At 45.3% G+C, this 24,442-nt stretch overlaps 1 protein-coding gene across 1 annotated transcript in view; it reads right to left on the bottom strand.

The window, feature by feature from the left end:
• Window positions 1-2,893: 2,893 nt before the first annotated feature.
• The window catches only part of LOC110523660 (leucine-rich repeat transmembrane neuronal protein 4), a 112,166-nt gene continuing 90,617 nt past the window's right edge, over window positions 2,894-24,442 (bottom strand). Inside the window, exon 3 of the mRNA XM_036977338.1 lies at window positions 2,894-5,080. Within this exon, the coding sequence (XP_036833233.1) occupies window positions 4,775-5,080 (306 nt within the window). The 3' untranslated portion in view covers window positions 2,894-4,774. The remainder of the gene's footprint in view (window positions 5,081-24,442) is intronic.

The raw sequence follows: 24,442 nt of genomic DNA, 5'->3' as shown, positions 1-24,442 counted from the left end.
GATCCAGGCCAGGGAGATGGCAGGGGAGTTATGAGATCCACCCCAGGTTGATGGCAGGGGAGTTATGAGATCCAGGCCAGGGAGATGGCAGGGGGCAAGGGAGTTATGAGATCCAGGCCAGGGAGATGGCAGGGGGCAGGGGAGTTACGAGATCCAGGCCAGGGAGATGGCAGGGGAGTTATGAGATCCAGGCCAGGTGGATGGCAGGGGGCAGGGGAGTTATGAGATCCACCCCAGGTTGATGGCAGGGGGCAGGGGAGTTACGAGATCCAGGCCAGGGAGATGACAGGGGAGTTATGAGATCCACCCCAGGTTGATGGCAGGGGAGTTATGAGATCCACCCCAGGTCGATTGCAGGGGCAGGGGAGTTATGAGATCCAGGCCAGGGAGATGGCAGGGGGCAGGGGAGTTATGAGAACCAGGCCAGGGAAATGGCAGGGGGCAGGGGAGTTATGAGATCCAGGCCAGGGAGATGGCAGGGGGCAGGGGAGTTATGAGATCCAGGCCAGGGAGATGGCAGGGGGCAGGGGAGTTACGAGATCCAGGCCAGGGAGATGGCAGGGGAGTTATGAGATCCAGGCCAGGTGGATGGCAGGGGGCAGGGGAGTTATGAGATCCACCCCAGGTTGATGGCAGGGGGCAGGGGAGTTACGAGATCCAGGCCAGGGAGATGACAGGGGAGTTATGAGATCCACCCCAGGTTGATGGCAGGGGAGTTATGAGATCCACCCCAGGTCGATTGCAGGGGCAGGGGAGTTATGAGATCCAGGCCAGGGAGATGGCAGGGGGCAGGGGAGTTATGAGAACCAGGCCAGGGAAATGGCAGGGGGCAGGGGAGTTATGAGATCCAGGCCAGGGAGATGGCAGGGGGCAGGGGAGTTATGAGATCCAGGCCAGGTTGATGGCAGGGGGCAGGGGAGTTATGAGATCCAGGCCAGGGAGATGGCAGGGGGCAGGGGAGTTATGAGAACCAGGCCAGGGAAATGGCAGGGGGCAGGGGAGTTTTGAGATCCAGGCCAGGGAGATGGCAGGGGGCAGGGGAGTTATGAGATCCAGGCCAGGGAGATGGCAGGGGGCAGGGGAGTTATAAAGAGTAAGGCAAGATGTTGATAGAACTGAGAGTGAGACATTTGCTCAACATTTATTACAATTTAAACTCAAACCAGTACTGCAGTCAGAAACCATTTTGAGTAAACCGACAGTTTTTATGTAATATGTGGGGCATATCTGAAAAAACTTCTAGATCATGATATCATTATAAGAGCATTATTTCTGTGTTTGCTTAGGGGTTGGTAAATTATTAAATGAAAAAAAAAGTTATCATGGCACAACAATAAATAACTTGTGTCGAAAGAATGATTTGTACAAAGAACATTTGGGTGAGAATGAAGTAATAATAATAGTAACCGCGGCTTATTTGAAGCTTGCTGTGAAAAATACTCTACTACAGGCCAGACACTTCAAATTATTGACACTTCAAATCATTATGTTAGGGCTTCCAATGTCCCTGTCATGTGTGGTTCTGGTAGGGGGTGTGACCATGAGAAATGAGTAATAACCTCAGTGATAGACTATCTCTGCAAGAATGGTGACTTGGTGGAGGGACGTGGTGGAGGGACATGATGGAGGGAGGTGATGGAGGGATGTGATGGAGGGATGTGGTGGAGGGACATGATGGAGGGACGTGATGGAGGGACATGATGGAGGGACGTGATGGAGAGACATGATGGAGGGACATGATGGAGGGACGTGGTGGAGGGACGTGATGGAGGGATGTGATGGAGGGACATGATGGAGGGACGGGATGGAGGGATGTGATGGAGGGATGTGATGGAGGGATGTGATGGAGGGACGTGATGGAGGGACGTGGTGGAGGGACGTGATGGAGGGATGTGATGGAGGGACGTGATGGAGGGACGTGGTGGAGGGACGTGATGGAGGGATGTGATGGAGGGACATGATGGAGGGACGGGATGGAGGGATGTGATGGAGGGACGTGGTGGAGGGACGTGATGGAGGGATGTGATGGAGGGACATGATGGAGGGACGGGATGGAGGGATGTGATGGAGGGATGTGGTGGAGGGACATGATGGAGGGACGTGATGGAGGGACATGATGGAGGGACGTGATGGAGAGACATGATGGAGGGACATGATGGAGGGACGTGGTGGAGGGACGTGATGGAGGGATGTGATGGAGGGACATGATGGAGGGACGGGATGGAGGGACGGGATGGAGGGATGTGATGGAGGGACGTGATGGAGGGACATGATGGAGGGACGGGATGGAGGGATGTGATGGAGGGACGTGGTGGAGGGACGTGATGGAGGGATGTGATGGAGGGACATGATGGAGGGACGGGATGGAGGGATGTGATGGAGGGACATGATGGAGGGACGGGATGGAGGGATGTGATGGAGGGACGTGGTGGAGAGACATGATGGAGGGACATGATGGAGGGACGTGGTGGAGGGACGTGATGGAGGGATGTGATGGAGGGACATGATGGAGGGACGGGATGGAGGGATGTGATGGAGGGATGTGGGAGCAGTTAGAAACATATTCATCATTAAAACAAGGAGAGCAGAGCAAATGGTGGGAATCATCACCTCCCTCCCAAAGCCATCTTCAGGACAGACTCCCTTCCTCACACTGGTTCGTGGATAAGGCTCCTCTTCTGGCCACAAAAGCAGTTTGTGTTTCAGAAGAAGTGAAATATGTAACTTTTTTCTATATTTACAAGACACATAAGTCCAGATGGATGTTGTCCTTTTGATTGAGTATTTTATAGAATTTCTTGACATCTTTGATCATCTCAAAAAGTGTCACTTTTGCTCCCAGGTCAAGAAACATCACAAAAGCATATCCCCCCCCCCCCCCCCCCCCCCCCTTTCCAATCCATATCACGGCCCTTACCTTCTCCTGTGGCAGGCCAGTGATGACCACAGACAATTATCCAGACAGATACAAAAATGACCATAGCATGTTGTTATTTGGACATGGGGAGTATTGGAGGGTGGGGGATGCCGATTGAAAGCAACCACAACAAATGTTCAAGTCCATCATCAACTCCATCAATCAATGGTTAAGGATGTCCAATAGTGGCCATGGGTGACAGAGAGAGTGTCCACATTCATCTGGTTAGAGTCCGAACACTGTCAGGCACACTGGCTGGCAAATGGCTGTGTTGTTAACAGGCAATATCCATCCCCAGTGGCAGTTCACCACAGTCAGTGAGTTCATCTGGAGGTCGAAGGAACATCAACGTGTCAGCCAGTCCAACAAGCCCCCACGAGGCACTGGGCTCTGTGTCTGCACTGTCTCTGAGGGAGTAGTGGGCAGCACAGGAGCAGTACATCACCAACCTATCGGTCACCTCACAAACAGTTACACGAAAATTAAACATTGCTTTGAGAAATCAAATATGTAAAATGGCTTGCTAGGCCTTTACAGGTGGTAAGAGATTCAACCTTCAGTTGACGTCCCTCGAAGGACCTGCAGACATCCTTGTTAACTGCTTTGCCCAATTTGATCAAACTGAGCATCGCAAAGCATTGGCATTTTAAAGAGCTTCATTCTGCCCCAATACTTCACTTCCAGCTATTCCATTTAAAGGATTTAATGAGATAGATATCAACCCACGAATTCCCCGGATCATAGAGAGTATAATACATGGTGGGCCAATTCCAGCCAGCTGCCAAATCTCGACAAGCCATTACACATGCTTGCTATATTTTACCTATAGATCGGACTACATCAAATGATCTTTTTGTAATGACAACTTGGCAAACTGAGTAGGCTCCGCAACCATTTACAGACACAGGCCTCGGCAGCCTGCGTAGACGATATCATGTGGTTTGGTTGTACATGTCTGTATACAGGTGGCGGACGTACATTTATAAAAAGCAAACCATCCAAAGCGTGTATTTAATGTGTACCAGTTTGGATGTTTTCAGAAACAAAAAGTATAAAGAAAACAAATGCTAGTATGTACATCTAAAATAACACATCTTTGGTATGACATGAGCACATGAAAAGAACTTAGCATGAGACTGTGACCTCCATGGAAATCATACACTGCTCAACTTCTTCTCCCTCGCCACGTCATTCTCCTGTTCAGAAAAATTAGCTCATTTTAATGAAATAATGATTCCCATTAGATAGCATTATGGCCGCTGACTGGCAATTTTAATGGGAATAACAGCAAGCCTTTGAGCTCTGGTAAACATGATTTTGTATCATGATGTTTCTCTTTCTTTATATCTCCCTCATTTCATTTTCCTCCAGAAACCTTGTTTATTGCACATTCCTTTTTCACTCCAAACACAGCGTGAAAGAACTGTCATTATCCATTCCCTGGTGCAGGCACCCTACAATGTTGTCGCTGTATGGGCCAGAGCTGTAACCAAAGCGATGTTAACGTGTCATGCATGTTGCATCACGTTTCAAGTTTCCCAAGAGCCAGGAGGAGGGGAGCAGGAGGGCCACTTTGAAGTGTTTGGAAAAATAAAGAGAGATGATAGCAGAACTCCCAGGATGCATCAGCCTTCATAATGGTCACATTCCGGGTGCCAGATGCCGAAGGCATCTAGCCATGTAAATTTATATTTTTTTGTTTTCTTCTCCTCACCTCCGCCCCCTTGTGGCTTCCCATGCCAATGTGCTAAAAAAGGCCCCAAAGAACCACTCCGCTCCATTGCCCTCTATTCAAGAGTCATGGTGGACCTGTGGCATCCCCACCCTGCCTCAACTGACAGCCTGTCGCTCCAGCTGTTAGCGTCCAAAGGTGAGCGTGGTGGTGCGCTCTGGGGGAGGGAAGGGACCACCGGTGCCCTCGGACGGGACTCTGAGGATAGAGGGCGGTGAGCGGGGCCTGGCCCTCACCCCCATGGTGGCAGAGGGCACAGTGGGCAGCGCTACAGTCTGTATGGTGGCCCTCTCGCGTGGCCCCAGCTCCTCCAGGCCCTGTGGGGGGCCCTCGTAGCCCATGTTGAGCCGCAGGGGCTGATGGGCTTGGCAGTAGTCCACGATAGGCTGCTCATACCGGTAGTACGTTAGGGCGCCCATCTGGTGCGGGGCCTGTTTAGAAGAGGGAGGGAGGGAGGGAGGGAGGGAGGGAGGGAGGATGACGCAGGGATTGAGAATGGCAGAGGGAGAGAGAGAGAATGTTGGAGAAATTAGGTGGGAGAGGGAGAGGAGGGGCAGAGAGAAAAAAACATCAGAGATGTCAATCTCAAATGCTTCTATTTTTTGTTGAGAGCTCTGAGCACTCTAGATATCAACAAGCATTTGGGAACAAATATTCATCAATAATTATAGTAATATCTACAATTCAAACAAATATTTTTGTCAAACAGTGAGTCGTTTGTCAGAAAACAATAACAATGTGTATCAATTCCCTAAATGAGTCATTCATTTACATTTGAGTCATTTAGCAGACTCTCTTATCCAGAGTGATTTACAGTTAGTGCATTCATCTTAAGAAAGCCAGCTGGAACAACCACATATCACAGTCACTTATCGTTCTATGTCATTTCAGCAAGCCATGACACCATCTCAGATTATTCTGAAATCTTTTCTGTAGTTAAAAACAGAATAGATGAGCTTTCCCGCAAAATTATTTTGCTGACATTTAATTTGATCTCTGAGAAATTAAGCTAATTGATTGTACCCAAATTGGCCCTTTTAATTAAAAGGATTTACATTAAATTATATTTATTATATATTTACATTACATATCAGTATAGTACCCAACATCTGATTTGGACTATTGAGAAAGACATGAAGAAGATCCGTTTCGGATCAAAACATTGTCAATAAAGAGGTGAATTGGGAAGTTCAACAATATGGACGAACACCCCACACACCATGCCACCCACGAACACCCCACACACCATGCCATCCACGAACACCCCACACACCATGCCACCCACGAACACCCCACACACCATGCCATCCACGAACACCCCACACACCATGCCATCCACGAACACCCTACACACCATGCCACCCACGAACACCCCACACACCATGCCACCCACGAACACCCCACACACCATGCCATCCACGAACACCCCACACAACATGCCACCCACGAACACCCCACACACCGTGCCATCCACGAACACCCTACACACCATGCCACCCACGAACACCCCACACACCATGCCATCCACGAACACCCCACACAACATGCCACCCACGAACACCCCACACACCATGCCACCCACGAACACCCCACACACCATGCCACCCATGAACACCCCACGCCATCCACAAACACCCCACACACCATGCCACCCACGAACACCTCACACACCATGCCACCCACGAACACCCCACACACCATGCCACCCACGAACACCCCACACACCATGCCACTCACAAACACCCCACACACCATGCCACCCATGAACACACTACACACCATGCCACCCACGAACACCCCACACACCATGCCACCCATGAACACCCCACGCCTTCCACAAACACCCCACACACCATGCCACCCACAAACACCTCACACACCATGCCACCCACGAACACCCCAAGCCATCCACGAACACCCCACACCCCATGCCACTCACAAACACCCCACACACCATGCCACCCACGAACACCCCACACACTATGGAGCTGCACTTCGAGTATTGGTTCTTCACCCTATGTAATTTATTTCCGTGCAAATCCGGTGATGTTTTTTTTCCCTGTTCAGAGACATTAGCAATTGAAGTTGCTTGTATTATTTACCATATATTTGTGTGAAAGTACCGGATGCCACTGTTCCTGCTACTGCCACACCCTTATCCATTATCCATTTTGCTGGTCTCTTGTGTTTATTAAATGGATCACAACATTTTCTTTGCAAATGTGGGTAGAAACACAATAGCTTTTGCTCAATGTCTTTTTACCCAATGTGAGGGTAGCATCTGTCTTTTTATACGGTGTACACCATGCTGATTTCTATTTTCAAATAGGCATGCAGCCGTCCACATACATAAATATGTCCTACATAAAAGAGAGGATCAGTGTAAACTGAAGCAGAGATCCATAGAGTCTAGACAACCACAAATGATACAAAATCAGCCACAGACACAGGATGTTCACTGCTGTTACAGCATTCTCCCCTCATTCAAGTACAATGAAATAACTCAAAATTACTATGCTCGCTCCATCACCATGTCACTTGTGTCAGTGCCAGAAGCACTCGTCACATTTGGTGCTGTGTCAAGTCTCCCATTCCCTCCGCAACCAGAGCACAGTGCCAAACAAACAGATGAGGGACTTCCAGCGTTTTCCCCAACTCACTGCCTGAGTTCACTGCCTTAACAAAGACCAATTAGTGGAGGTTGAAAGGTGCCCAGAAACAATAGTGAGAGATGGCAGTCGTCTGGAATTAAACACATGTGCCTGACAGCGATGATCAGATCTTACAATGGCGGCTGTGACAGAAACAAACAAAACAAACAACAACAACAAATAGGAAGCTAAGAAAGAAAGCAGAGAGAGATAAATAATTCCAAGGGTGCTGTCTTGTCTGGGAGGATACTGCATCAATTCAGCCCTATAAGTTCTCTAGTCTGTTGGCTGACAGAGCAAAAACAAAATGAGCCTCCTCTTTGGGTAACATGGATTCAAGGTTTATACAAGAGTAGAAGTCATGGACCCAGTCAGTTGAGCAAGATCAGTCATTCAGATAGTTGAGTTACCACAGGCAGAAGTGTGGAATAACAATCAAAGTAGCCGTGCGCAAAGTTAAAGAGATCAGACAGATACCAAACATATAGTCCCACTGAGCTATATTGACTTGATTTGGTGTCTAATGAGCAGGGTTGGGGGCAATTCCATTTTAATTCCAGTCAATTCAGAAAGTAAACAAAATGCCAATTTCCTCATTGAAAAGCATTGAAGAGAATTGGAATTTCAGACTACTTCCTGAATTGATTGGAATTGAAATGGAATTGACCCCAACCCTGTTAAGGCATAGGTTCCAATTCCTGGCTAATCTGACTGGGAACAGACTGGCCTATGTCAATAAATACAGAAAACAAACAAACTGTACAGACTACAGAGAAAGTATGACCTCTTTTCACAAATCTGTCCCTCCCCCCTCTCTCAAATGGACTCCATTAAGCTAGACCTATACTCATTACATTATGTGCACTCAGCGGATTACTCCCCCCTCTCTCTGAGTCTCTCCCCCTCCTCCCTCCTCCCCCCATACACCCCTCCCCCTTATGATTAATTAATGGATATTAACTCCTAACTGTTTCAGTGGATTCTGTCGAAGTGCCAGGGCATAAATCTTCCCAGAATGCTAGGAATGTGTGTGTGTGTGTGTGTCAGAGAGAGAGACAGAAAGAGAGAGAGAGAGAGAGAGAGAGAGAGAGAGAGAGAGAGAGAGAGAGAGAGAACCTGTTAACACACACCTGGCAGTCTAGCAGCAACTCCACAGCACTCTCTGGCCTCAGCGTTTTGTGATTGAATTGTCTCCTCAGAGAGGAGTGGAATGGAATTAGGTGTAAATCTCAGACTGATGCGCTTGGTGTGATGAACCAGCTTAATTGGCTTACATTGTTCTTTTTGTTTGTCTCCAAAGAGAGAAAAATGTCCCCATTGGTTAATATTTATAACAGTGACAGTGCCTCGGGCAAAGACAATGCAAATGGTTCCCTTGGACCGCTTCGCCAAAACACTTTCACTTTGATCCTCTCAGCTCCGCCTCGTCTGTCTGTCTGGACACTAGGATACTATAGCAAAGGGGAAAGATGGAGAGCGGACCCATACTCATGCATTTGCAATATGACCTTACAGTATGTTTCCAGGTAGTCTCTTAGGAACCAGGATGTGAGAGTGAATCAGAGCCATTGATTCTCTGTGCTGTGGAAGGTCACATTCAGAGAAGTGTATCCATCCCACATGCCTGCTACTCATTACGGATAGCAGTGTGCACAGTGACCGGAAACGTCATTTGCAGCTGCTAAAAACTAGTACAGTGTGGAAAGACATTACCATAATTTATTGCAATGTGATATCTATATTTAATTAAATGTAATTCACTTGTCATGAAAATACTTCACTTACTCTGATTATATGGAATAGAAATAATTGTGTTCCAGAGTGCTGATTTGGTAAGGTACTTATAATGCTATCAGGGGTAAAGCTCTGTTTTCATAATGTGTTTGCAACGTGAGTGATCTCCCTCTCTTTGTGTGTGTGTGTGTGTGTGTGTGTGTGTGTGTGTGTGTGTGTGTGTGTGTGTGTGTGTGTGTCTGCTGAACTGTAGGCCTAAATATATCCAATAAAATAAATAAAAAATTGTCACATGCTTCGTAAACTACAGGTGAAGAGCAACAGTGAAATGCTTACTTACGGGTCCTTTTGCAGAGTTAAAGATTTAAAAAAAAGTGTTATTAAAATATAAATAATGACACAAGGAATAAATACACAGTGAATCACGAATAACAATAACGAGAAAAATAACATGGCTATATGTGTGGCCTATACACTGAGTGTACACAACATTAAGAACACCTTCCTAATATTGAGTTGCACCACCCCCTTTTGCCTTCAAAACAGCCTTAAAGCTTTCACCTGGATTCACCTGGTCTGTCATGGAATGAGAAGGTGTCCTTAATGTTTCGTACACCCAGTGTATGTGTGTGTGTCACTGCGTAGGTGCGTGAGTCTGCAACATTAATGTTGTCCTTTCCTTGCGTGCAGGTTTAGACGGCACAGATATTGCACTGGGGGCATCCATGACATGGAGCCCACCAGACAGGTTTTCAGCCCCAGAAAAACAGACGGTGTCTGAGGGGAAGTTTAGCCAAACATCATTACATTTACAAAAACAAAGCATGACCCCAGAGGAAAGCAGCTGCAATCCATGTACGTACAGTCCATTACTGTGTGGCCATTTGCATCTGTGTGTTTGTGTGTGCATGTGTGTGCGTGTGTGTGTGTGTGTGTGTGTGTGTGTGTGTGTGTGTGTGTGTGTGTGTGTGTGTGTGTGTGTGTGTTTGTGTGTATGTTTGTGTGTATCAAATCATAGCAAATTTTATTAGTCACATGCACCGAATACAACAGGTGTAGGTAGTAGACCTTACAGTGAATTGCTTACTTACGAGCCCCTAACCGACAGTGCAGTTTCAAAAAATACGGATAAGTATAAGCGATAAAAGTAACAAGTAAAAAATAAAAATAACAATACATACAGGGGGGTGCCGGTACAGAGTCAGTGTGTGGGGGCACCGGTTAGTATGTGTGTGTGCCCGTGTATGTGTGTGTGTCCGTGCTAGCTAAGTGAGTGAAGTGAACATTCTGGCATTCCTATTCCATTCCGTAAGCAATCATCATCTGCTGTAAAACAAACCCAACAGTCTAACAAGTCACTAAGCTTGTCGTAAGGACCGGATGTTGGGACAACCTTAAGGGCAGTAATTAGCAGGAGACAGCTGGATCAGGTGCAAAATAGTGTCCAGTGAAGGTAGTTCCAGGTGAATGACAAAATACAATGAATATTTACAAAATGAACAGACTCAAGTCTGAATCGAAAACCTAAGCCTCAATCAGGCCTACCTTGCCAAACCAACTATAGCAGATTGGGGTATACCAGGCTATGGACAGCCTCCCCACACAGCTCACATACCAGAGCTGAACATAACTCCTGCTGACATACCAGAGCTGAACATAACTCCTGCTGACATACCAGAGCTGAACATAACTCCAGCTCACATACCAGAGTTGAACATAACTCCTGCTCACATACCAGAGCTGAACATAACTCCTGCTGACATACCAGAGCTGAACATAACTCCTGCTCACATAGCAGAGCTGAACATAACTCCTGCTCACATACCAGAGCTGAACATAACTCCAGCTCACATACCAGAGCTGAACATAACTCCAGCTCACATACCAGAGCTGAACATAACTCCAGCTCACATACCAGAGCTGAACATAACTCCAGCTCATATACCAGAGCTGAACATAACTCCAGTTCACATACCAGAGCTGAACATAACTCCAGTTCACATACCAGAGCTGAACATAACTCCTGCTCACATACCAGAGCTGAACATAACTCCTGCTCACATACCAGAGCTGAACATAACTCCAGCTCACATACCAGAGCTGAACATACCTCCTGCTGACATACCAGAGCTGAACATAACTCCTGCTCACATACCAGAGCTAGAACATAACTCCTGCTCACATACCAGAGCTGAACATAACTCCAGCTCACATACCAGAGCTAGAACATAACTCCAGCTCACATACCAGAGCTGAACATAACTCCTGCTCACATACCAGAGCTGAACATAACTCCAGCTCACATACCAGAGCTGAACATAACTCCAGCTCACATACCAGAGCTAGAACATAACTCCAGCTCACATACCAGAGCTGAACATAACTCCTGCTGACATACCAGAGCTGAACATAACTCCTGCTCACATACCAGAGCTGAACATAACTCCTGCTCACATACCAGATCTGAACATAACTCCTGCTCACATACCAGAGCTGAACATAACTCCTGCTCACATACCAGAGCTGAACATAACTCCTGCTCACATACCAGAGCTGAACATAACTCCTGCTGACATACCAGAGCTGAACATAACTCCTGCTGACATACCAGAGCTGAACATAACTCCTGCTCACATACCAGAGCTGAACATAACTCCTGCTCACATACCAGAGTTGAACATAACTCCTGCTCACATACCAGCGCTGAACATAACTCCTGCTCACATACCAGAGCTGAACATAACTCCTGCTGACATACCAGAGCTGAACATAACTCCTGCTGACATACCAGAGCTGAACATAACTCCTGCTCACATACCAGAGCTGAACATAACTCCTGCTCACATACCAGAGCTAGAACATAACTCCAGCTCACATACCAGAGCTAGAACATAACTCCAGCTCACATACCAGAGCTGAACATAACTCCTGCTCACATACCAGAGCTAGAACATAACTCCAGCTCACATACCAGAGCTAGAACATAACTCCAGCTCACATACCAGAGCTGAACATAACTCCAGCTCACATACCGGAGCTGAACATAACTCCTGCTCACATACCAGAGCTGAACATAACTCCTGCTCACATACCAGAGCTGAACATAACTCCTGCTCACATACCAGAGCTGAACATAACTCCAGCTCACATACCAGAGCTGAACATACCTCCTGCTGACATACCAGAGCTGAACATAACTCCTGCTCACATACCAGAGCTAGAACATAACTCCTGCTCACATACCAGAGCTGAACATAACTCCAGCTCACATACCAGAGCTAGAACATAACTCCAGCTCACATACCAGAGCTGAACATAACTCCTGCTCACATACCAGAGCTGAACATAACTCCAGCTCACATACCAGAGCTGAACATAACTCCAGCTCACATACCAGAGCTAGAACATAACTCCAGCTCACATACCAGAGCTGAACATAACTCCTGCTGACATACCAGAGCTGAACATAACTCCTGCTCACATACCAGAGCTGAACATAACTCCTGCTCACATACCAGATCTGAACATAACTCCTGCTCACATACCAGAGCTGAACATAACTCCTGCTCACATACCAGAGCTGAACATAACTCCTGCTCACATACCAGAGCTGAACATAACTCCTGCTGACATACCAGAGCTGAACATAACTCCTGCTGACATACCAGAGCTGAACATAACTCCTGCTCACATACCAGAGCTGAACATAACTCCTGCTCACATACCAGAGTTGAACATAACTCCTGCTCACATACCAGCGCTGAACATAACTCCTGCTCACATACCAGAGCTGAACATAACTCCTGCTGACATACCAGAGCTGAACATAACTCCTGCTGACATACCAGAGCTGAACATAACTCCTGCTCACATACCAGAGCTGAACATAACTCCTGCCACATACCAGAGCTAGAACATAACTCCAGCTCACATACCAGAGCTAGAACATAACTCCAGCTCACATACCAGAGCTGAACATAACTCCAGCTCACATACCAGAGCTGAACATAACTCCTGCTCACATACCAGAGCTGAACATAACTCCTGCTCACATACCAGAGCTGAACATAACTCCTGCTCACATACCAGAGCTGAACATAACTCCAGCTCACATACCAGAGCTGAACATAACTCCAGCTCACATACCAGAGCTGAACATAACTCCAGCTCACATACCAGAGCTGAACATAACTCCAGCTCACATACCAGATCTGAACATAACTCCTGCTCACATACCAGAGCTGAACATAACTCCAGCTCACATACCAGAGCTGAACATAACTCCAGCTCACATACCAGAGCTGAACATAACTCCAGCTCACATACCAGAGCTGAACATAACTCCAGCTCACATACCAGAGCTGAACATAACTCCAGCTCACATACCAGAGCTGAACATAACTCCTGCTCACATACCAGAGCTGAACATAACTCCAGCTCACAGGTGAAACAGGTACCTTTATATCTATGGCCCTTCCCTATGGACCAAACCTTTAACCATGGAGCTCTTTACCCAAATATGGCATATCAAATCATGTAACAGACATCATCATTATACCCACATTTACATATTCCATCTAAATAAACATCTTAAACATTCCTAGCTTATCCTCAAAGCGAGAATACTTTCCATGAATGAATACACATTTCATAATAATAGTTCTGCAGGCCAACAGGAGAGAAAACGTACTCCTTATGGAGCCATGCACCCATTTTGCCCGGACATGACAGACAAGACATGAAGCTTCGAGACACGCAAACTTCAAACACAGGACGCATTACAATATTTAAATAAACACACTTTTCTCGTCAGTGTGCCAAAGTGCTCATGTGCACCTAAACATCACATCCACTGGGAGGATTGCAAAGTGGTAAATTACTGCATTTAAATGTGAAACTGAAATACGTCACAATGCAACTTGACCAAACATTTCCACTACACATAAATAGCCTTGCGCACAGTAAATACCCAAAAGTATATATATTTAGGATAAATTAATTACTACATAAAGTATGTGGGGAAACATGAACTCCCTAAACAGTTTATAAGGGGAGTTAATGCGCGTTTGTGACCAGAGCTACCGAGTCAGCTTTGTCACAAAACTCTTCACCCAGGCTTTTGGCCCTGTCTACAGAGCTCTGACACCCTCTGTCCTCAGTCATTTGGCAGATAGCCCTGGAAGTGGGGCAGAGTTTTCCTTTATGGGTGTGTTATCCAGGTGTGTTATCCACATGTGTGTATTTAAATCCAAGTGTTTCTCTAAACAAGCTGTTACCCTCCTGCTAATTCCTTAATGCACGCCACTCCCTTTATGTGCACTGCAGTATTGATTACAGGTCTCTGACACCACACAAATGAACCGGCTTCACTCCACACATAAGCACACACACACGCATTGACATACACACGCACATACAGAGCTAAATAAAATGTTCTCTGCCCCCTTCACGCACCAGCATCTGACCACCGTTGATGCACTGTGTCCTCAGCTGTACAGACACTAGAGGAGGTTCTAAGGACAGATCACAGCAAATGGGCCTTGAAATGTTAGTCAATGCTCAACACGGGTCCCCCTGTACTACATTCCCAAGTTTTTCTCTTGTACTCCATGCCCTAGTCTTTCACATTCAACACAGAGCATTATTACCGCTGCTATTGATTTCTCTGCTGCGTTTCTGCGGCTGCATGGAAAAGTAGTACGGCTAAAATGGCCAACAACTCGAACCTCTCAGAGTTTGACAGGCTCTGTAGCTGCTACTGGGAATATAAAACACTTGCTTCTCCACTCAGAGTGGGAACAAGAGATTCTGTCGTGACATTTCATGTACTGCTCTTTTAGTCCACAGTTCCTTGCATCGCTCAAGGATAAATCTGTGTCTGCACTGTCCTGACACAGGGGTCAACGACCTTAGATTCATTCATTAGGGAATCTGTCCGTAGACTCTTATATGTTGTTGTTGTTTTTTATTCAATAGAAGGGCTTCGTGTGTTTGCTCATTCAAATCATCACAAGTGTCCCCCATGAATAAGGATGGGGCTTATTCAGTTAACTCAAACAAAAGGGATGAGAATTAATGCAAAAAAGACAACAGGGTGTCCTTGTAGGTACTTCACATGGCTTTCATTTAGTCTAAGTCAGCATGGGGCTATAAGTTCTAGAGTGAGTCATCTATAGTTCATCATGGTAATGCCGGGTTGACCGAAAAGACATACTGTAATAATGAGTAAAAAGCTATCCTCTACACAGTCTGACTGATGCAAACACTCAAACAACAACTGATAGAACATTCGCTCTTATTAAGCAAGTGCATTTTTTTCTGTGGAAATGATGTCTGGCAAGATAAACAGAAAAACGGGTATAAAGGAAGTTATGGCGAGGTGTTATTTGTGTCAAAGGGATACCATTAGTTTAATATTTTTCTGTTTTTCTTTGTGAATTTAAACTTTCCAGATTACTTGGCCTGAACCCTGGGTGCTCTGTCCAAGTGATGACCACAGGGCAAAATAAGGACTGTGTGGCCAGTCTTGGCTCCACGCTAGGCTGTGTGTCTGAATTTAATCAGAGATATTGGGAAGGAGTGAGCCTGACGTTGTACAGGCTATTAAAGACCTGACTAATAAGACATGTCAGGACGACCTAGGTGACCACCATCCCAATATACAGAACTTTAACTTACCTAGCTATCTCCGTCCCTGTCTCTTCCTGTCTCTCCCACTCTCTAATATACAGACCTTTAACTTACCTAGCTATCTCCGTCCCTGTCTCTTCCTGTCTCTCCCACTCTCTAATATACAGAACTTTAACTTACCTAGCTATCTCCGTCCCTGTCTCTTCCTGTCTCTCCCACTCTCTAATATACAGAACTTTAACTTACCTAGCTATCTCCGTCCCTGCTTCTCTTCCTGTCTCTCCCACTCTCTAAATATAAACAAGTCTCTCACAGTTGCCGTCTGCTATAGACCACCCTCTGCCCCCAGCTGTGCTCTGGACACCATATGTGAACTGATTGCCCCCCATATATCTTCAAAGCTCGTGCTGCTAGGCAACCTAAACTGGAACATGCTTAACACCCCAGTCATCCTACAATCTAAGCTTGATGCCCTCAATCTCACACAAATTATCAATGAACCTACCAGGTACCACCCCAAAGCCGTAAACACGGGCACCCTCATAGATATAATCCTAACCAACTTGCCCTCTAAATACACCTCTGCTACCAAGATCTCAGCGATCACTGCCTCATTGCCTGCATCCGTAATGGGTCAGCAGTCAAACGACCTCCACTCATCACTGTCAAACGCTCCCTGAAACACTTCAGTGAGCAGGCCTTTCTAATCGACCTGGCCGGGGTATCCTGGAAGGATATTGATCTCATCCTGTCAGTAGAGGATGCCTGGTTATTTAAAAAAAATGCCTTCCTCACCATCTTAAATAAGCATGCCCCATTCAAGAAATTTAGAACCCAGAACAGATATAGCCCTTGGTTCTCTCCAGACCTGACTGCCCATAACTAACACAAAAACAACCTATGGCGTTCTGCATTAGCATCGAACAGCCGCCGTGATATGCAACTTTTCAGGGAAGCTAGAAACCAATATACACAGGCAGTTAGAAAAGCCAAGGCTAGCTTTTTAAAACAGAAATTTGCTTCCTGCAACACAAACTCAAAAAAGTTCTGGGACACTGTAAAGTCCATGGAGAATAAGAACCTCCTCCCAGCTGCCCACTGCACTGAAGATAGGAAACACTGTCACCACCGATTAATCAACTATAATTGAGAATTTCAATAAGCATTTTTCTACGGCTGGCCATGCTTTCCACCTGGCTACCCCTACCCCGGTCAACAGCACTGCACCCCCCACAGCAACTCGCCCAAGCCTTCCCCATTTCTCCTTCTCCCAAATACAGTCAGCTGATGTTCTGAAAGAGCTGCAAAATCTGGAACCCTACAAATCAGCCGGGCTAGACAATCGGGACCCTTTCTTTCAAAAATTATCTGCCGAAATTGTTGCCACCCTTATTACTAGCCTGTTCAACCTCTCTTTCGTGTCGTCTGAGATTCCCAAAGATTGGAAAGCAGCTGCGGTCATCCCCCTCTTCAAAGGGGGGGACACTCTTGACCAAAACTGCTACATACCTATATCTATCCTACCCTGCCTTTCTAAGGTCTTCGAAAGCCAAGTCAACAAACAAATTACCGATCATTTCGAATCCCACCATACCTTCTCCGCTATGCAATCTGGTTTCAGAGCTGGTCATGGGTGCACCTCAGCCACGCTCAAGGTCCTAAACAACATCTTAACCGCCATCGATAAGAAACAATACTGTGCAGCCGTATTCATTGACCTGGCCAAGGCTTTCGACAATCACCACATCCTCATCAGCAGACTCGACAGCCTTGGTTTCTCAAATGATTGCCTCACCTGGTTCACCAACTACTTTTCTGATAGAGTTCAGTGTGTCAAATCGGAGGGTCTGTTGTCTGGGCCTCTGGCAGTCTCTGTCGGGGTGCAACAGGGTTCTCTGTATACATCAATGATGTCGCTCTTGCTGCTGGTGAGTCTTTGATACACCTCTACGCAGATGACACCATTCTGTATACTTCTGGCCCTTCTTTGGACACTGTGTAAACAACCCTCCAGGCGAGCTTCAATGTCATACAACTCTCCTTTTGTGGCCTCCAATTGCTCTTAAATACAAGTAAAACTAAATGCATGCTCTTCAACCGATCGCTGCCTGCACCTGCCCGCCTGTCCAACATCACTACTCTGGACGGCTCTGAATATGTGGACAACTACAAATACCTAGGTGTCTGGTTAGACTGTAAACTCTCCTTCCAGACTCACATCAAACATCTCCAATCCAAAGTTAAATCTAGAATTGGCTTCCTATTTCGCAACAAAGCATCCTTCACTCATGCTGCCAAACATACCCTTGTAAAACTGACCATCCTACCAATCCTCAACTTCGGCGATGTCATTTACAAAATAGCCTCTAATACCCTACTCAATAAATTGGATGCAGTCTATCACAGTGCCATCCGTTTTGTCACCAAAGCCCCATATACTACCCACCACAGCGACCTGTGCGCTCTCGTTGGCTGGCCCTCACTTCATACTCGTCGCCAAACCCACTGGCTCCATGTCATCTACAAGACCCTGCTAGGTAAAGTCCCCCCTTATCTCAGCTCGCTGGTCACCATAGCAGCACCCACCAGTAGCACGCCCTCCAGAAGGTATATCTCTCTGGTCACCTCCAAAACTAATTCTTCCTTTGGCCGCCTCTCCTTCCAGTTCTCTGCTGCCAATGACTGGAACGAACTACAAAAATCTCTGAAACTGGAAACACTTATCTCCCTCACTAGCTTTAAGCACCAGCTGTCAGAGCAGCTCACAGATTACTGCACCTGTACATAGCCCATCTATAATTTAGCCCAAACAACTACCTCTTTCCCTACTGTATTTATTTATTTATTTTGCTCCTTTGCACCCCATTCGATCTTTACTTTGCACATTCTTCTACTGCAAATCAACCATTCCAGTGTTTTACTTGCTATATTGTATTTACTTCGCCACCATGGCCTTTTTTGCCTTTACCTCCCTTATCTCACCTCACTTGCTCACATTGTATATAGACTTATTTTTCTACTGTATTATTGACTGTATGTTTGTTTACTCCACGTGTAACTCTGTCGCCAGGTTGCAATTGTAAATGAGAACTTGTTATCAACTTGCCTACCTGGTTAAATAAAGGTGAAATAAATACAATTATAAAAAATATACAGAGCTATCTCCGTCCCTGTCTCTTCCTGTCTCTCCCACTCTCTAATATACCGAACTTTAACTTACCTAGCTATCTCCGTCCCTGTCTCTTCCTGTCTCTCCCACTCTCTAATATACAGAACTTTAACTTACCTAGCTATCTCCGTCCCTGTCTCTTCCTGTCTCTCCCACTCTCTAATGTACATAACATTTTAACTTATCTAGCTATCTCCGTCACTATCTCTGCCTTTCTCGCCCACTCTCTGACTCACTTGTATTGTCCTTTCTCCAAAGGTATTTGCTTCTAATAGAAATAAACATGATACAGGTAAGAGATGCATCTCTAAATGGTAGGCAGCACTATGAGGTCACTCAATTTCCTCATGATCTCATCCTCCTCGGCCGTATCGCTCTAAGACAGTAAAAGCACTGGAAGTTATTTTTTTGTACTGTAAAGTTGATTTCCCGTTTCAACAGAATTTCATTTAGGGCTTACACAGCTGAAAAGGGGAGTTTGCTGTGAAATGTCAGGCTGTAATTATAGTGTGGTGTAATGCCGCTCCTCTCTCCTCGCCCACCACTCTTTGTGTGATTGCATTAGCGAGAAGGTACGGCAGTGTGAGAAGCAGCCTTGGTGCAATGCTGGGTAGCTTATTTGAGTGTGGCATCGCTTAGTTTGACTGTTTTCTTTATGTGATTAAGTGTGTGTTTATGTGTGTGTTTGAGTGAGTGTGTGTGTGATACTGGGTATTCTAATGAGTGAGCATCACAGCCACTAATTTTAATTAAAGCAACAACCACTTATTTGGTAGTAATTATGATAGATTGTGGACTGCTGAATTAATGAGGGGGTGTACGTTTTAAACTGTAAAAAATAATTAACCATGTGGGCTAAAGTGATGAGGGAAGAAGAATCCAGGTTGTTGGAAACAGCCCCTAAAGAGATATGTTGTTTTCATACACGCAGCGTACATCGTGATCACTCTTCACAATCAAAGAGAACATTTCACTGAGAAACCTTGACCAGGCTGCACCTCTGAGGCTGGTGCATCACAGAGCTGAATATCAATCAGAGGTAATGGATACAGGTTAGGACTGCTAGGCAGGAAGCTAGGCACGATTCAGACAGTGTAGGGCCAGGTAATTAGTGTAACGACTTGGCACATTCCTAGACCTTGATGCAGCACTGCAAGAGACGGAAATGGCACAGCTGCTTCCCCTATAAACTTTTCCTAACAATTTCTCTTTCTCTCTGTCTCTCTGTTTCGCTTGCTCTCAATCACTTGCTTGCTCTTTGAAACGTGCACACAGATAACAACAACACAACATGCACCCAGCAGCACAGGTGCACACAGAGACACATGCAAATACTGAGTGACAAGACCAGTGTTTCTCTACTAAACGTGGTTAGATGCCTGCTTTGCAAATGGTAATTAAAACAGCTTGGATCCTCAAATCCCTGATAAATATTTCATTAGGTGGCTCTTGGTGGATGCTATTGTTGACAGCACAACAATATTTACAATGGCCTTTAGAAATTATCGCACCCACAGGGACATCACCTACTCACACACAAATAACACAAATCCTAGACAAATTAATATACGTAATACTTGCTCATAACAGTAAATTCACATAACATATCAGTAGTTTTGAGTTCTGCAAAGTTGGTGTAAAAGGGGTGAATACATTTTGCTATCTATGAATAAGGACAAGTCATCTGGCACAGACAACCGGAATGGTAAAATGCTGAGGTTAGTAGTGGAATACATTGCGACTCCTGTTTGCCACATCTTCAGTTTAAGCCTAGAAGATGGTGTGTGCCCTCAGGTCTGGGGGGAGGCAAAGGTCATTCCGCTGCCCAAGAATAGTAAAGCACCCCGTTAATGGTTCAAACAGACGACCAATCAGCCTGTTACCGATGCTTAGCAAAAAAATAAAATAAATGGTGTTTGATCAAATACAATGTTATTTTATAGAAAACAAATTGGCAACAGACTTTCAGCATGCTTATAGGGAAGGGCACACAACATGCTTGACACTGACACAAATTACTAATGATTTGCTGAAAGAAATTGATAATAAGAAGATTGTGTGAGCTGTTTTGTTAGACTTCCGTGCTGCTTTTGATATCATTGATCATAACCTATTGCTGAAAAAACTTAGGTGTTATGGATTTACACCCTCTGCCTTATCATGGTTGAGAGTTACCTATCTAATAGAACACAGAGGGTTTTCTTTAATTGAAGCCTATCTAATGCAAATTTGGTTGAGTGTGGTGTACTGCAGGGTAGCCGGCTTGGGTCATTATTGTTTCTGTTTTTACTAGTGACCTTCCACTGACCTTGAAAAAAGCCTGTGTGTCTATACATGCTGACGCCTCAACAGTATACATGCCGGCTACGACAGTAAAATAAATAACTGACCACCTTAACATAGAGCTTCAGTCAGTTTTAGAATGGGTAACTAGCATTAGGCTGGAAATATATATATTTTGGGATAAATCACACACTCAACCCTAAACCTCATCTAGATATATTATTGAATAATGTGGTGATTGAGCAAGTTTAGAAGACTAAACTGCTGGGTGTAACCCAAAATAGCAAGCTGTCATGGTCAAAACATATAGACTGCTAAAATGGGAAGAGGTCTGTCCATGATAAGGCGTTGCTCTGCTTTCTTGACGTCTCAATCAACCAGACAGGTCCTACAGGCCCTAGGTTTGTCACACCTGGACGACTGCCCAGTTGTGCAGTCATGTGTGGCAAAGAAGGACCAAGGCAAATTTCCATTGGTCCAGAACAGAGCTGCACATATTGCACTTAGATGTACACGGAGGGCAAATGTCAATGACATGCATGTCAATTTCTCCTCACTATTGGTCTTTGTGCGAGGTGTTCATGTGTTGAAGGTACCGAACTGTCTGTTCAAGCAGTTCGGACACTAATCGGTACCACACAAGACATGCAACCAGAGGTCTCTTCACAGGTCCCAGGTCCAGAACAGAGGCTGGGAAATGCACAGTATTAAATAGAGCTGTGATTACATGGAACTCTCTGCCACCCCAGGTAACTCAAGCTAGCAATAAAACCAGATTGAAAAAACTGAAAAAAGAACACCTTACTGCACAACAGGGACTGTGAAGAGACACACAGACATTTGTATATATTTGGTATTGTAATTTGCATTGTATTATACACTGCTCAAAAAAATAAAGGGAACACTAAAATAACACATCCTAGATCTGAATGAATGAAATATTCTTATTAAATACTTTTTTCTTTACATTGTTGAATGTGCTGACAACAAAATCACACAAAAATTATCAATGGAAATCAAATGTATCAACCCATGGAGGTCTGGATTTGGAGTCACACTCGAAATTAAAGTGGAAAACCACACTACAGGCTGATCCAACTTTGATGTAATGTTGTTAAAACAAGTCAAAATGAGGCTCAGTAGTGTGTGTGGCCTCCACATGCCTGTATGACCTCCCTACAATGCCTGGGCATGCTCCTGATGAGGTGGCGGATGGTCTCCTGAGGGATCTCCTCACAGACCTGGACTAAAGCATCCGCCAACTCCTGGACAGTCTGTGGTGCTACGTGGCAATGGTGGATTGAGCGAGACATGATGTCCCAGATGTGCTCAATTGGATTCAGGTCTGGGGAACGGGCGGGCCAGTCCATAGCATCAATGCCTTCCTCTTGCAGGAACTGCTGACACACTCCAGCCACATGAGGTCTAGCATTGTCTTGCATTAGGAGGAACTCAGGGCCAACCGCACAAGCATATGGTCTCACAAAGGGACTGACGATCTCATCTCGGTACCTAATGGCAGTCAGGCTACCTCTGGCGAGCACATGGAGGGCTGTGCGTTCCCCCAAAGAAATGTCACCCCACACCATGACTGACCCACCGCCAACATCTGAGAAGTGGTCTGTGGTTATCACCTTCAGAACCACTCCTTTATTGGGGGTGTCTTGCTAATTTCCTATAATTTCCACCTGTTGTCTATTCCATTTGCACAACAGCATGTGAAGTTTATTGTCAATCCGTGTTGGTTCCTAACTGGACAGTTTGATTTCACAGAAGTGTGATTGACTTGGAGTTACATTGTGTTGTTTAAGTGTTCCCTTTATTTTTTTGAGCAGTGTATTATAATACACACAAAGCTAAATGGACATCAAACCAGGCTCCAATTTCAAACCAATGTTTTTATCAAATTGTTGTGCATATCTCTGTTTTATGTAGGTGTAGGTGTCTTCTGAAGGAGAGATAGAGAGGATGCATTCCAGGCACGAGATACCTGCCTCCACCCAATTGCGGGATCAGTGTCTTAATTACTGCCTGTAATCAGCCAGCGGAAAACAGATCTTCTCGCTCATTACCTGAAATGCTAGTGTCACAATAGACTTTCCAAAGTTAAGTCAATTTCCCTCGATGGGGAAAATTCCACTGTAACTTGAAACAGCCCAGCATTGGGGGGAAGAGAGGGAGAGGAGAGGTAGCTAGAGCAAAATAAAACCAATTGCCAAATTGCTTTAAGATGAAGCAGACACAAAAAAATGTAGAAACACTTTGGGTGGATGTGTCCTGTCTGTTTACTTACGTTTCAGGAGTGACAGTTTTGTTTCTCCATCAGTAGAGGCCTGAGGCTAGGAAAGGGATGTGTAGGCTACAAACACTTATCACCAGAGGTGATGCGATGAAGGGAATGAACCGAACACAGGTTGGCGTGTGCGGTTAAGGGCATGTTTCTGTTCCTCACACGTGTGGCCTCTGATGCCTAGTTTCTTGATGTAGAACAGGCTGCTGTCCACAGGCAACCTCAAAGGCTATAGAAGCCATTTACAAGGTGCTGTAGTCATGACCAGCCTGTTGCCGTGGTCCCAAGTGGACAGTTTGATTTCACAGAAGTGTGATTGACTTGGAGTTACATTGTGTTGTTTAAGTGTTCCCTTTATTTTTTTGAGCAGTGTATATTGTATTATGTAGGTTTATGTATATTAAGTATTCTATTTGGTGTGTTTTGTTTCCTGTTTGGACCCCAGGAAGAGTAGCCACTGCCTTGGCAGCAGCTAATTGGGGATCCTAGTAAAATACTACATACTAAACACACACGTGCACACGCAGGCACATACTCAGAAAGATGTTTTCACAAATTGGTAATCAATGGCCTTGTTTCCAACAACAACCTTGCTGGCTGTATAGCAACATGCACACACACAACCCACCCAATCCCTGTGAATACTTGGAATACGATATCAGATGAAGTGAATATTGGAATATGAGGACAAGAACTGGGAATTCTTCAAATGTAAAATATCTGAAGATCTGAATTCTTCTGAAAATTGAGAGTTTGGAATGGAGATTGGATTCCTCTTCTACACATACAGTGCCTTCAGAAAGTATTCATACCCCTTGACTTATTCCACATTAATTGTGTTACAACCTGAATTCGAAATGGATTATATACATTTCTATCTCACCCATTTACACACAATACACCATAATGACAAAGTGAGAACGTGTTTTTTTGAAAATGCTTTGAATATGAAATATGAATATGAAATACAAAAATATGAAATACAGAAATACAGAAATATGTGTTCACACCCCTGAGTCAATACATGCTGTATTTG

This window comes from Oncorhynchus mykiss, chromosome 5 (assembly GCF_013265735.2).
Source record: "Oncorhynchus mykiss isolate Arlee chromosome 5, USDA_OmykA_1.1, whole genome shotgun sequence".
Lineage (NCBI taxonomy): Eukaryota > Metazoa > Chordata > Actinopteri > Salmoniformes > Salmonidae > Oncorhynchus > Oncorhynchus mykiss.
Note: the sequence above shows the minus strand (reverse complement) of the source record. Positions and strands in the feature narration are given on the sequence as shown.